At 34.2% G+C, this 15594-nt stretch overlaps 1 protein-coding gene across 4 annotated transcripts in view; it reads right to left on the reverse strand.

Moving 5' to 3' along the window:
• Nucleotides 1-650: 650 nt before the first annotated feature.
• HECTD2 (HECT domain E3 ubiquitin protein ligase 2) overlaps nt 651-15594 on the reverse strand; it is a 61954-nt gene continuing 47010 nt past the window's right edge. Inside the window, exons 14-21 of one of the 4 annotated variants that reach the window (XR_004959989.1) lie at nt 14953-15041; nt 10904-11071; nt 8049-8123; nt 7311-7398; nt 7118-7224; nt 5507-5622; nt 4534-4677; nt 651-3162 (exon numbers count right to left, since the gene is read on the reverse strand). Coding sequence is in view for 2 of the 4 variants with exons in the window: in XM_036265100.1 (XP_036120993.1) it covers nt 3042-3162; nt 4534-4677; nt 5507-5622; nt 7118-7224; nt 7311-7398; nt 8049-8123; nt 10904-11062; nt 14953-15041 (899 nt within the window). In the remaining 2 variants the exon portion in view is untranslated. The remainder of the gene's footprint in view (nt 3163-4533; nt 4678-5506; nt 5623-7117; nt 7225-7310; nt 7399-8048; nt 8124-10903; nt 11072-14952; nt 15042-15594) is intronic. The other 3 variants (XM_036265100.1, XR_004959990.1, XM_036265101.1) reach the window with 3 other exon arrangements.

The raw sequence follows: 15594 nt of genomic DNA on the forward strand, positions 1-15594 counted from the left end.
TAAGTAGGTTTATTAGTTCTACTTTATTTTCCTTTGATAATTAGTTCCAAATTATTTTCATTTGATAATCGAAGCATGCGGAGATTAAGTAACTAGCCCAAGGAAACAGTGAACCCAAACGCAGTCAGTCTGGCTCCCAAGTGCAATTCTTTATCTATGCATTGGACTAAAAAGGCTGCGTGGCCATCTGGGTGAACTGCCCTTGCACCCTCCCATGTGAAAACCCGCCCTAGTCTCTCTTCCATACAGCTACCTGTCTTCTTCCATTAATGACATTTCCTCCTACATTCTCATAACCCTTTTTTCCCCCTTAAGCATAGGAAATGTGGGCACGTACAAAAAAGGCCAAACTAATAGTTTTTGGGGGAGAAATACCTAATATCTGAGGTTGTCTATGTATAGCCAATGACATGTCATATTTCGTTGATTTCTGGGTAACTTCCATGGCGTTATAATATTCACTTGGTAGAATATCTGTGTGGCCATCTAGACACAGGATATACGTTGTTTCAGAATGAAAATAATGTTAAAGCAGCTGGTTATATTTGGTGTCAGAACAACATACATTTTGAAGTTCTATTTATTAGCAATTTCCCTAAGAATTAGTTTAAAAGACAGTGTAATAAAGAGAATGGTGTGCATTTATAAGATATTTTAAACTTATGGTTTTAATTAATTGCCTAGTATTTAAAAAATAAACAAACCAGATCAATTGTATAACTTTAATATCTGAAAATTTTTATCCAGAAGTTAACAACTTAATACAATACAGATTTGTACAAAAAACAGGGACTGTTAAAAACTTCTGATCATACAGACAAAAATATGATTAAGCAAAGATTAAAAAAGGACAGGACATTTTGTAAATACTGATAAATACTGTGTAATGCTTTACGTTATGGTGGCAGATACAAAAACCAGGAATTCATCAACAGATTATATAAAAAAGCAACTATATGAATTTTTAGCTGTTTAAATTAACGAAATATAACAGTAGTATTGTTTTTTAAAAAAATGAGGTATTATTACACTGTAAACCAAAAACAGCATAAATAAATAAAGGCAATGTGCAATTAAGTGATAAATGGTTATAAATTTTAACTTAACAATAGACAACAAAACTTTTCCAGTTATTTATGGACTTTGCCATTTAAAAATCTGGCTTGCTTGTGTACTTCTTATTTAAAAGTGACGTAGCTATCAATAAACAAGCACACCATTGAACATGCAGACCAAACCAATACAATTTTCCATCTCTACCAAGTAAAAATTTTGTTTACATTTTATTTAAAACACTTAAATCTGGTTTCTTATACATGATTCTTTTGTGCTTATTAGTTAGTAGTAACCTACATTAAACATCTTACTTTCTAGTTCAAGCAGTGTAAGATAGAAGCAGTTTTATTTGCATATGGATTAAAAACAGAGCAGACAAAATGAAACCAACATGCCTTTAACTCTCTTAGGCTTTCCAAGATTTTAAAGAAAACCCTTTAAATATTATATCTGAATGAAAAAGCAGTCACTTCTGTTTCAAAGAGAATAGTAAGCCAAGTAGTAACTCATTTTCCTTAAAGATTCATGGGTTGGCTTCAGAACTGCTGGAAAACAAGATGATTAGTTCCTCCACCCTAAAAGAATTCTGCTGGTTGGGTGCAAGAAGCAGAGCAATAAGAAAATAACGTACCTCAGAAAAAATTGTGGGAAGGTATTATTTGCATATGAACTATATGCTGGTTCTAAATGCTGGCTTCATTATTATTGCAAATATATCTTCAGAGTTTTCTGAAGTAAAATTATCAAAGAATAATGGAGAAATCTTCATTAGGAAATACTTGTAGCATGCTAATAAAACTGCTTCATTTGCTGTAAATTAAGAAAACTATTTACTGTCTGACTTAATATACAGTTTCTTTTTACATGCTACTTTATTAGAAACTCCAAAAAGGGTACTTTTGAATTTACTATATTCAGAATCCAGTGAAAAACAAACACTTTGGTCAAAATGTTGAACTTGATATTTTACACCAAGTATGTCATTTTGACACAAATGTTATTATTGTACTCACTTTTGTCAAATATCTTAACCTTTTCTAAAAATGAGTGTTTCAGTACAACTGGTGATCAAAAAATATTAGAAATAAGCCTTGTACATCAATCAAAGTATATATAAAAACAGTTCTTTTCATTTGTGCTTGTAATTGACTTAATTTATCAATGATTAGTTATCTGATTTCCTTTTTAATATCTCGACCCTTAAGAAATGCTCATTATACAAATATTAGAGTACTCAAAGTAACTACTGCCAACGTGCATGCAGACTAACAATACGTAAAAAGAATATAACCTGAATCCAATTAGTCTGAAAATAGTTACACTCTTGTACAGTCATCTTTATTGATTGTAAAAGCTGTATACACATCTAAAACCCTGAATTTACTTTGTAAAAATAAATCTTTAGCAATAAATGGCACTATCAAAATCCCATTATTCTCAGGCTATTATGTAGTTATTTACATGCTTTTCAGCAACAGTTGAAAAGAATCTTGTAAGACCAAAGCCAGTATATCAAAAAACCCTGTAAATTGCATTTGCAATTATACTGTTGTTTACCTCTATATGAAAATATGGCTACACGCCTTACATTAATGAAGATGTAGCTATCTGTGTTGCTACTGTGTCTTGCAGCACACAATCTGCCGCTGGGTTCCACTATGTCATCGGTGTTTTCTTTACTGCACACTGCTCCCCCAGTGGAACACCTGTGACAGACTACTTATGGAGAAGGATAAAGTGCTATAAAAAAGAATGACTGAACCCACACCTGTCTCTGCCATCTGGTCTTTACCCCACTTAAGCAATGTCTGTGGTTTTAGAAAATCATGCCTCTACTAACATATTTATATTTGATTTAAAAAAAATCAATATGTTAAAGTTGGTGAGCTTTGTCAAGGTGTTTTGAGACAAAAACACGAAAAGGTTAAAGGCACAATAAGAGGGAAGTGAATGCTACATATAAAATATGTTTCAAGTCTTCTAGGTTACTCAAGTCCAAAACCTTCTGAATTTGAAATTCCAATGATCAATTTCTGTTTCAGGTCCTTTTTGCTTTTGTAGGGGGGAAGGCAAAGTTGATTGAAGCAGGTGTGAGCCACAGGCAACCTAGGGAAAAACAATTTTTTTAAAAAGATACTAAGCCTTGAAACACACACACAGAAGACTGCTAAGCAACTTTCAAAATATCAGGACACATACATTCAAATCTTTTTTTATTTTCCCAAGAGATGACTCATTTTTTCCTTTAGTGAACAGATGGCTGTAAAGTACCTACTATGTATCAGGCGCATTTCCAGGCGCGGGGCTGGGTTCACAGACAAGACAGTCAGTGTCTCTGCTCTCATGAAGCTTTCATTCTGGAGGCATTATTTCTGGATTCAGGGAGTTTCAAATTCAAATCTGAATTTGAATACTGCCTCCCTCACTAGCTGTCGGACCTTGTTCAAGTGGCTTCATGTCTGTAAGTCTCAGCTTCCTCATCACCATGGTAGGGTAAACTATCTAACTGGGTTGTTAAAAAGATTAAAGAGCTATCTATATAAAAACACCTAGCAGAATAGTAGCTAGCATGATTGTTACTATTATTTCAGTCTTGACTATAAGAAAAAACAAAACAATAAAGAACATTTCTGAGACATATGACATCCACACTTTTAATGTGCTGCCCTCAATGTACATGTAACACCCATTCTCTGAATCCTTTTGATCAGCTCCCCAACCCTCCACCTGAGGACATTGTTATCTTTCTTCAAGATTTCTACAGATTTCCTAGACTCTTTCCTTCAGTCTTTATGAACTCCACACCATCAGAATAGCTGTTAATGGTAGCAGTGGGAAAGGAAAGGACAAATTCCAATTCAAAAATGGGAAAAAAACACATAAAAAAACAACAAACACAAAAAAACAGAACTCAGGGAATATATGGGGCAACAGAATAAATGACTATAATCAAAATAGTGTCTACTCAAATCAGCTTTAGAAATTACAAGGTTGGGAAAAGAAGTAGATCAGCATTAATCCATCAATGTTATTAGAGAATAAAGCCATTATTATCATTACTTTCATATGCAAAGAGCACTAGATTAAAAAATTAGAGGATTAGTACTAGAGGACTTCTATACTAATTATAATAGCCAAAATCCCCACCTTAGTATTTTTAATTAAAAAACACCTTTAAATAAAAATGAAGGTTAAGCAATATGCTACTAAAAGCAAGCTAGTTTTAAAAGAGACTACAAAGCGATAGACTTAGTGAAGCAAAATGTGAAGAGAAAGGAATTATTATCAGTTAGTATTGGTATGTCTGAAAAATTAATAGAGGACCTTAAGCAATAGTCTCTCTCATTTCAAGGCCATGTTTACTTCCAAGATTTTTCTAACAGGATGACTTCAGAATGAAAAAAGCCTCTAATTATAAACACATTATTATTAGCAAAACTTGGAGATCAAAAATAAAATTATAATCTGGAAATTTACCAATTAGTAGAAGTTTCATTCTTTGAGATTTTAAAGTTCAAATCAGCCATTCCTCCTACAGGGACTCTGTCACTTCCTGTAGTAAAATGTAGCAACTTCTTTTGAAGATCAAGAGGAAATCCAAGCACAACATCCCAAAAGTATCTAGAGAACACCAAAGGAAATTCATATAAAATGCTCTGACAGAAACCTGCAGATCAGAATAAAGCAGCGATTTTCAACTGGTGTGCCACAAGAATTTTTTAAAACATGCAATACCTGACTATTTAGCCAGGGTCACAGACCCTTTTCCCTTAGATTGTCAAATAAAAAATGACAACAGCCAACACAATTATAGCCCTCTGGTGTGAATGAATCAAAATTATACCTATGTATTTTTTGTCAGATTGGTAAAAAAATCTATTTTTTAGAGTACTGCAGAATTTTAGTAATTAGTTTATGTGTGCCATGAGATGAAAAAGGTTGAAAATGCTGGAATAAAGTAATATAAAGTAAGCTCTAAGGAAAAAACTTCCCTAAACATAAATCATATCCTTACTGTGAAATTAAGGAATGACAGGCTTCTACATATGAAGTAGACTTTTGACTAACATTATTATAAAAACACATTTTTACAAAATTATAAAAGTAGTGGATAGTACAACAGCCACTTTTCTCATATAATTTTTCTTATTTTTCAACACAGTGCTATTAAAATGCTATTTATACGTGTAGCATCCCTGAAATTCTAGAGCCAAAGTCATTTTTAAAAATTAAAATCTCTGTACTTTTTAGAAGCTTACCACTGTCATCCAAGGGGACTGCTAGGTGATTTCATATTTAATATCCTCACATTACTTTTTAGAAAATAAGGCAGTGAGGCACTCCACCATGTCTCAGCTGACTTGCTTAATTCCAAGACTGTAAATTTCGCAAATAAACAACCCCGCTCTCCCTCCTCGCCCCGACCTGGCTCCAGAAGCGCCGCGCTCACCTTATCGTCAGGTCGGTCTTCGCGTAGCCGTCGTACTGAGTGCTTCTCTGCAGGGCGTGCATGTCCAGCTCAGGACTCCCACACACCAGGATTTCGACCTCTTCTGGACGAAGCAGCTGATAAAAAGTGATAATTAACAAAAGTGAAACTGGAACTATTTTCACGAAATCAAACTACAACAATCATTTCTTTTACAGTAAATCAAACCATTTTTTTAAAAGAAAAATCTCCATGTATATTTTTCCTACTGAGGTATAAGATAAGAAAAAGTTTGCTTTTAAAAGTTTATAAATCTTGTCAAACGACTAGGGTTGTCCTTTTTGCAAACAAAAATGATCAGTTTGCCAAAATGACAGGCAGATAACTAAGCTCAACCTGAGGCTGCCTCAGCTCCCCAGCGTCTAGGGATCAGCGCCTCCGTCCACTGCTCAGCTCCTTCCGATAACGCACAGGATGTGCGCACCAAGTTCACGGACTTGGCTACCGTCCGCTTGTGTTGTCCACTGTTTCTTTTGCCATCTAAAGAGATTAAAACTAAAAAGGAGAAGCCATGCTATGCCATTTAACTATTTCCCCTCCCCCATTCTCCACAATTCGTGTGTCACAGACAAAACTCAGCTCAATAAAGTGCTCCGTTTTCAAAGGCCCGTTCAACCACAAACGTGACAAAGGTGGCTCTAAAACAAGCTCCGACCTATGAAAAGCAGTTCAAATGAAAGACCTTACTTCAAACTCATAGTAAATCTGAGCGGAAGTAAAAGTGGCGTGACAGTGTGCCCTGGGTAGCTGGGGCGAAGAGCACCAGTTATTTAGAAAACTGTGCTTTTATCTTATATTTTCATACGTATATATTTTAAATCCTCACCCAAGCATATTTTTCCATTTATTTTCAGACAGAGTGAGAGGGAGGGAGGGAAAGAAAGAGAGAGAGAGATATATTGATGTGAGAGAGACACACTGACTGGTTGCAGGGCTGGGACCAAACCAAAACTGAGGTTCATGCCCTTGACCGGAATCGAACCCACAACTCTTTGGTCTTGGGCGGATGCTCTAATCACTGACCCAAACTGGCCAGGGCTTATCTTACATTTTCAACATGGTGTTCTAGATAGCAGCTAGACCCATATTCCCAGGCCCAGGTAAGTCAAACCAGGCAGAGTCCATCATGACTCTGGAGACAAACTACTTCCTGTGGGTCAGAGTTTTGGAGCAACCCCGAAAGCAGCAGGAAGCAGTTTAAATATGTTCCTTAGTCTAAGAGGTGGCTGTGGCCTTGAAGCTCGTGCGTGAACTGTTTTCTGTGCTTTGTCCCTCAGCATGAATACTGAGCCCAGTGGGCTTTCTTCACCCACGCTGCTGGGGGGTTTTTTAAAGCTGTAAAAGACATAGTATCAGACAGCACCAGGGGAGAAGAATGGAGTTGGCTGGTCTTGTTTTTCCTTCAGAGGGTTAAGGCTGAAATTCGAGACCTATTTTTATTTCTAGCTCTACCTTTAAAAAGTAGAAAACATTTTCTATTTTAAAAGCTTATCTACTAAAATATTTAAGGACTTGTTTGTCAGTTATATCACACAATCTAATTGAAAGCATAACTTAAAGATTTAAACTCACCATCAGGGCATTTGAAGCACACACACTATGAAATCCATAATAAAATGCAGCAAACTGCTTATAGATGGATTTGTTGAGAAGAAAGTCAACATAAAGCTGTACATATTCTGAAAAGAAATTTTCCATCTGTTACGTAGTAAAATTAAATGGTAAACATTGATGAATTTTAATTAAGAAATGGTGTCTAACTTACCTTTCCTATTTTGATTGGTAACTGGGATTTTATCACCACCTGGCTTTAAATTATAGGACTTAATTATTCCAAATTCTTCTTGAAAAACCTGATGGGAGATTCCAGCACAAGGTATTTATTGGTATGGCTGATATAACAGGCTTCAGTGAACAGATTGGTAAAATTTAAAAAGCAGGTTTTCCCTGTCTTAACACATAAACTACAGAAATACTGAGCTCTTCTGATACTTGCATCAAGAACAAGTATTGCAAGGTAAACAAGCAGGTCTTTAACTTAACCCTCTGCGTTGAATGTTAAACACTTGACTGATGTTCACGAACTCGCGTGGCCATTAGGTAATGCTCAGGTCTTTTGGAGCTATGTAGATTACTATAATTTCCATTTCCCAATTATTGTTAGGGAACTGGAAATGAGTTTGGGGCTGATCCATTAGTTTCTGCTCCTAATTTCTTAGGTTTGTTTTTAGAAATGGAAAAGCTCTGAGAAAGTAACTGAGTCAAGGAAATATGCCACTTGCCTAGCATAGTAGTACCCTTACCCTTGGTGGATTTCTTTAAGCACTTTTGTTGACTGTTCCTTCACTGTCTCCTTTATCAGGTTAAGATCCTTTAATATAGGGGATGGTATGTGTTGATTAATCCTGTTCCTCTTTTCTAATAATGGGTGTTTCATAACAAATGGCATTTTTTAATATATGAAATACATGGTTAACAGAAACCTATTTGCTCTTAATAGTACCTGGAATGTTGAATAGAAATCTTCCTCAACATTGCCCTCATATGACAGGAGTTCGCTTAATCCATGGGCCAGCTCCTAGAACAAGAAATGTTATCTGTGTCTTTAAAGCAAACGGTCTTACCGGAAATAGTCAAGCAGATCTACTATAGTTCACTTAGATGAGGTAGAGCAGATACACTTTCAGATTTTGAAATAAAGATAATATTTGAGACGTATTTCCATTGCACAAAATGCTTGTTAATGGTTTCTACCATCTACCTTTTCATTGGAAAAAGTCATATAGGAAGAAAATATCAAACAATTCAAACTGTTCATATGTAGCAAGCTAAGGGCATCGTTCTCATCATACTTCACTGCTATCTGCAACATCACTATTTATCAATTTGCAGTATTTCTATTTTCAATTTGTATTCTTAAAAATGGTAATGTCTTAGGATACATCTTTTAAACGTAAAAACAGAGTTCATTCATGTAAGTGGGTTCTATAGTTCGGTTACAGTACCGTTCTTTCTCAAGAAGTTGAGAACATTGGATAAAACATTTTCCTGAATTAGGTTACGACTCATGTTATCAAGAGCAAAGACTTTCAAACAGAAAAATTAACCAAATATTTAAATTTTGGGGGTAGTTTACCAAAAAAGTTTTAATTTATTTTAAATTATTAAAAGATAAAGAACAGCATGGTTAGAATGACCTTACATACATACATTTATAACAAGTTTTCCATTCCATTAAAAAGAGAAAATTTTTTTACAAATTTAGATGGGTATAGATTTTCAATTATTAATAATAATTAGGATATTGACAATTATAATTGGCAAATTTGTGATTTTTATTAAGAACTCCAGGGACTACCAGGTGAATCCAAGGGAAAGGACCTACCACCTTCTTTCCTTCAAAGATTAAATTTTTAACGACAAAATACAACGTCAATAGGTCATGAAGTTATACACTCAAATCTGTTTGATTCAGGACTGCAGACCTTTTGGCCCAGCCTTGTATTTTCAAACCCCAATTTTTGTTGAGAATTGTCTTTATCAATACTGTCAATCTTAGACCCTTAATTGTAATATGCTGTCTCTAAAATTATTACTCATACAAACATTTTTTTAATGACTTTGTAAACCTATAATTAAATGGTGTGTGAAAATACAAATAGTGTTTTGCACAGTTTGAACACACTAGTCTTATTTAATAAAGCATATCTGAGAGTGGCTTAAGCAGAAGGAAAAGAGAGAGTTCAAATACCAATTCTAAGTTATGCAGCCTGTCCTCTATCTTTAGGAAAAACCCTCAAGTGTAATATTCACAGGACTGTCAGGAAGATTTCTTGTTATTGTTACTGGACAATTCTGATGCTCTGAGTCACGGATCACCTCTCAGAGAAGCAGTGGAGTATTCATTAACATGGTCATGGAAAATGATTGCATTTATTAACACCATACTGAAGTCTCCATTGAGGAATACTTGGATTGCTTTCTGCACGTTTTGTGTTACGTTCACAGACGCTGACTTTAGGAAACATATCTACTATGCTTCTCTTCACTTTCCTGTTACCTCTTCTTGAAAACACAGTATACAAATACGTATGGTAAAGAATTGAATAAAAAAGCAGTTCAAAAATTTTAGGATCTATTTTTACTATATATGAAATGGAAATTAGGTGTCAATTTTTAATAGATGCTTTTTATTAATAAATAAATAATCCATTTATGAAATGTTTTAAAAAAATTACCCATATTCTACTATCCTAACACAGCAATTTTCCTGTTTCCTTTCAGTCTTTATTGATGCACGAATAGAAACTTCATTTTTTCAACAGTTGATCTCATAGTACATGCACAATCTGGATTCATTATTAAAGAGCTAATAAAAGAATATTAGCTCAGTGAAATCTTCAGCTCCATAATATAAAACAACATACTGGCAGTCATTCATAAACTATCCATTATTAACTGAAAAAAGCTGGATCTAAATATGTCCAAATAACTTTAATCATAAAATTGGGCAATTTGACAAAACTAATAAAATTAAAAAATTTATTGGTAAAAAAAAATTGGCAAAAACTAAGTAAGTGGGTCAAAAAAATCACAAAAGTTAAAATGAGAAGGTAAGTCAGAGATTAGTCTATTCTCACTGTTTTATAGACTCATCCAGGGTCATGGCTAGTACAGCATGTTGCAGATACAAGACTATAGAAGGCAGAGCTGTTTCTTAATCAGAGTCTGCTCTATTTTGCAAGCAGTAAAAAAAAACAAAACCCCAAGAAAACACATATATTATAAGGGATTGTCAGGAGGATGTGTATACTATCCATTTCTCTACTAAATTTTCACTTTGGATTAAATTTAATCAGAAATGTAATTTTTGAACTGAAGAATGTTATGCAACAATCCCATGAAATTCATGTTGTATTGATTTTAGAGTTGTTCCATATTTAATAATATTGTACAATATCATCTTAATAAGGACCCATAGAAGTAGTCAATTACTAAGTGCTTTCTTATCTCACATAATCCCCTGAATACATGAGTTTTAATATCTTATTGTTCACATAAGGAAACTAGAGCTCAGAAACTTTAAACGACTTAGCCAAGTTCACAGAGCTAATAACTGCCAGAGCTTGATTTCAGATTTCTGCTTCTCTGACTTCAAAGCCTATTGACTATGTTTTAAGAGCTGAAGAGTACTGCAAAGTGGGTGATGTGTCTCCACAAGGAAGGAGAAATATAGATAAAAAAGGAGATGGGTTACAAAAATAGAAACCATATTTAAACATAATAGCATTAGGAGAAAGACTGTGCAGGTAGAGGATGTAGCATTAAGGAATAAAATGCTAGTAACTTAATACTTACAGGCATAATTTGACATAAGTCATCAGTGGAAACGCTGCAGATGCCTACTGGTGTATTTTGATCACTAGGAACGATGGGAGGGCTCAGTAATTTCTTGTAACAGCATGGGGGGAAGCGAATATCCAAGGTAATACTGTTATAAACAGCTAGTCCCATAAGCTATGCATACTAAATGTTAAGTATTAACATAAAATCCATGAAAAACAAATGAATTTTGAATTATGCATCAGTCTATTTCTTGCATACTTCTTTCAGATCTAACACTGACTTTTTAATCCCACATACTTCCTTTCCTTTTATTTATTTCCTTGATTACCAAAAATCATGTAAAAAGTAGGGATTCAGTTGATAGTAATAATGATTTCCTTAGAAAAGTTAATCTAAGATCACAACAGATAATTTCAGACATAGCTATAAATTATTTAACATATAAAAAACACTTCTAAATTTAAACAAATATGGCGGTTTTATCCTTTTTTTTTTTGTACAGATAGAGTGGGGGGGGGGGAGGAAGAGAGAGAGAGTGAGAGAAACATCGACGTGAAGGGACACATCGAGTGGCTGCCACCCGCACGACCAACCAGGGCCGGGGACAAACTGCAACCAAAGTACGTGCTCTTAGCGGGAACTGAACCCGGGTCTCTCCGGACCGCAGGCCGATGCTCTAACCGCTGAGCCAAACCGGCCAGGGCCAAATATGGCAGTTTTATAAGAGGCAGCAGCAATATATTTAGTAGAACTCACTGCAGAACACACTACTGATTTTGGTGGTCATTTTAACTATTTTAAAATTAAAACAGACTGAAGAAAAGAGAGCTGAACTGAATAAACTTATAAATATACACAGAGACATATATTCACATTGTTGATAAGCTAACAGGGCAATTACTCTCCTACAGTAATATCCGAAAGGCCTTTATTACTTGGAGTTTACTCAAAGGGTTAAACTTTGCCCAATTGTATTTTATTTATCAGTTATATGGCAGAATATAACATATGTTTACTGAAAGAGGGGTTTTAGAACAAATGTCATATTTCAATTGTCAAGTAAAGATTTATTATATCAAGTTATTAAGAAAGTCATTCACTTAATAGGCTCAAAAAGAAATCTAAACTTATGGGCTGGACAAATTACTGCAAACAATTAAAAAAAATTAGAAGACAGCCAGTATTTCAATTTGCTAAGGCAGAATGAGGTTGATAATTTAAAGAATAGATATGCTATTTTATAGATAACCATATGAACAGACACTGAGCAGTGTATTCAAGGGAGATATTATAAAGAGTTCTAATATACTTCTATAACAGCAATAATGACAATAACCACAATAGTACTGTAGTTACCATTTACAATCATTTACTATAGTGACAAGTTCTAAGCACTTTTCATTTGAAAAAGTTCTTTTAATTATAACTGTGAAGGCACATTTTTAAGAAAGTAGGCTCACAGGATTTGCTACAGGAAACTTGCATACGCAGAGTATCAGGTTTCCTTTCGCACTAAATGCATCTGGCTGAAGCGGGAATGGGGATGAGGGAGTTCCAGAGTCCACTGAGGCGCCAGGTGCAGACAGTGTGAAAATCCTACACTATACCGACTGCTCCCACTCTTGGTCTCAATGCCCCTTTCGGTGTAAGCAATTGTACTTTTAAAATATATTTATGTCTCATCATGCAATCTTCAAAAAATTTTATATTTATTATTATAGATTTCACTATTACATCTCATGTAAACTCCAATGCCATAATATATTTAAAAATGAAGTATTGAAAACAATCCTGTTAGAATTACTGGAACAACAAATTTTTGATCCTGAAATTTACAAACTGGAGATATGTACAGAACCAACTAAAATCTCAATCGTCATGCCTGTTCTCAATTTTTCATTCTCCTCACCTTCAGTTGGTCTCTCAACCACTTACATGATCACAATCCATTATCATTTCACAAGTTTCCTATATGTTAGCATGCTTTGAGGGGATCAATCTTATTTTCTACAGTTTATTTTTTTGTGAGATAAATACACATTAACAATGAGATATAGTGGCTATAATAATTTTTAGATTTATAGCAGGTCCTTGAATAATGTTTCATTATAATGTTGAGGAGATGCTGCAGGAACTGAACTCTTGTTTTTATCAATTAGCCTACGCCATTTCACTTAAAGTTGCAGAACCTGTTGACAATGTTAAGTGAGAACTTACTGTAATTGTTTAACTTGAAATATGCAACATAGGTAAATATGCTTTAATATGCTCTTTTGGGTAATGACTGAATAGAAACCAATGTCTATTGCAAAAGAAAGCAATTAGCAGATTCATGATTTTATGTATAACGCTATGCTAAAAATGTGATAACTAAGTAAGATCTAATACTGCAGTACAAATATTAGAAAGTCAAAATATCACCCAAATCTAAGCTGGGATAAGAATGTAAAGTATGACAAACATACACCAGGAAATCCAAATAGCTCATAGTGTAGAGAGAAGCATCAATGACTCAGGCTTTCAATGAAGTTGAAACATTCAACAAATGATTACTGTAAACAATACAATAAAAACAACAGCCTAATTGTTAAGTGTTCTATATTGTGGAACTTGGCACTTTGGACCTTAGACATGATAATATACACAAAATTTCAAATTAAGTACTTTTGTCTCTAGACCCTATTTTCCCATCTAGATTCTCAATTTTTATATACATTCCTCAGGATTTATTCCAACAAATGTAACAAAGATAGATATTCAAAGCCCTCCATAAGATGGCTCTTAACTCTTCTTCTGAAAGTATCTTCCATAATTCCCAGTGTGCTGTCTGCTTCAATCAGTGGACCTGCACATTGCACTGTAACAGGTCCAGCACATGGCAGCCTTTTGTTCTAGTCATTCTTCCAGGCTATGTCCTATTGTTTACAGCCCTGTGTTAAGCAGACAGCATGGCTCCATTTTAAATGTCTACCTTCTGTGGGAAGACTACACCGAATCTTTTCCTTCTCAGAACTCCTTAGCTCTTAATGTCAAATAGTCATTTGACTCTGAGAAAAGACTACTCTGCATGGTGGTCATCTGCCCCTGTAAATGGTAAATATCTTAAGGGTGAAAACTGTTTTCCTTCTTTTAACCTATGTATTGCCAATGCTTCCTCATTTCTTTACTCTTCCATCCTTTCTTCCACAATTAAACTTCTTAGAATAAAAAAAGCGAATGTAGAAGGTATCTTGTCCAATCTCCCACCCAATACATGATACCCTCTCCAGTTCACCTGATAGGGATCCTAGGATGGCACAAAGATTTATATAATTTAAAAAACACCATAAAGTAATCTCATAAACCGTAAATATTCCCATTTCTTTCAAATTTTTTTTTTTTTATCCTCACTGGACATTTTTCCATGTTTTGCTCAGATAGAGTGGGAGGGAGAGACAGGGAGAGAGAGAGAGAGAGAAAAACACTGATGTGAAAGGGACACATCGAGTGGCTGCCTCCCGCACGACCCAACCAGGGCCGGGGACAAACTGCAACTGAGGTACGTGCCCTTAGCAGGAACCACACCCAGGTCTCTCTGGACCACAGGCCGATGTTCTAACCGCTGAGCAAAACCAGCCAGGGCCATTTCTTTCAATTTTTAATTTGTATTAATACCTTGGGATTTAGGGGCAAATTAAAGACCTATATTTAATTTCTATTCTTTCACTTTGTACTTTGAACTAACAGGAAAATAGTCCTTTATGAATAGAAAAGATATTCTGATGTTTAAAAAGCCTTAATTTTCTGATAATTTAGATAATATATAAAATAGAAAATAAACATTTTTATTTTAAGGTTTTTAGAGAGAAATATAAAAAATTCAGTCACTCCTTTCAATTAATTAAATCTCTTGAAATTGTATAGCTGTAATATTACAAATAATAAAGATTATTGAAAATCTAGTATATTTGACAAGAATGTTTAATTTGAATAAAATGCTTGAGAAGTTTTCCAAAATTCAGATAAAATTTTAAAAAATCTCTAGTCTACTAGCACCTCCTAGTGGAAAGTTTAAAGGATACAATTCCAACCAATCGGAATTCAGAATAGTTATCACATTTAAAGCTGCTAAACCAATGGCAGTGTGAATCTTTGTGATATGTAAACATGCCTGAAAAAAAAAAGAAACATAGTTGCATTAATATGATTTATTTTAAAAATCAGAACGGTAAAAATATACATGCTATCTCATCTGTTAGAAGCAAAACAGTTCAGTAGCAGTTCTGATACACTCTCTCATGTTAAAATGTATCAAATCTAAGTACAGAGAACATACAAGAGAATTTTTCTGTTCAGTGATATCCTGAACCAAGGGTGGAAACAGGGTAAAAAGACAGGAATTCAGAAAATCATGGTTTTCATTTATAAAAACTCTAGTTTTATAATTTATTAGTTATGAACAGAATTAATCTTGGGGATTAGGTGGAGATTTCAATTTATCCATGTCATTTCTAATTCCCATTACCAGAAAGATTATATACATACATAAAAACAAAGTAAAGAAAAATAAAGAATAACACTTAAAATTCTCCTCTGAAGAAAAATACGTAAACCAAAATTAATGATTACATAGGTCCATTTTTTTAAATAAAATAAAACCAAATTTAAATTGCAAACATTTATTTTTGTCTTAAAAATTAATGAATTCTTATTTATTAAAATGG

The sequence above is a fragment of the Molossus molossus genome, unplaced genomic scaffold (genome assembly GCF_014108415.1).
Source record: "Molossus molossus isolate mMolMol1 unplaced genomic scaffold, mMolMol1.p scaffold_m16_p_17, whole genome shotgun sequence".
NCBI classification, from domain to species: Eukaryota; Metazoa; Chordata; class Mammalia; order Chiroptera; family Molossidae; genus Molossus; species Molossus molossus.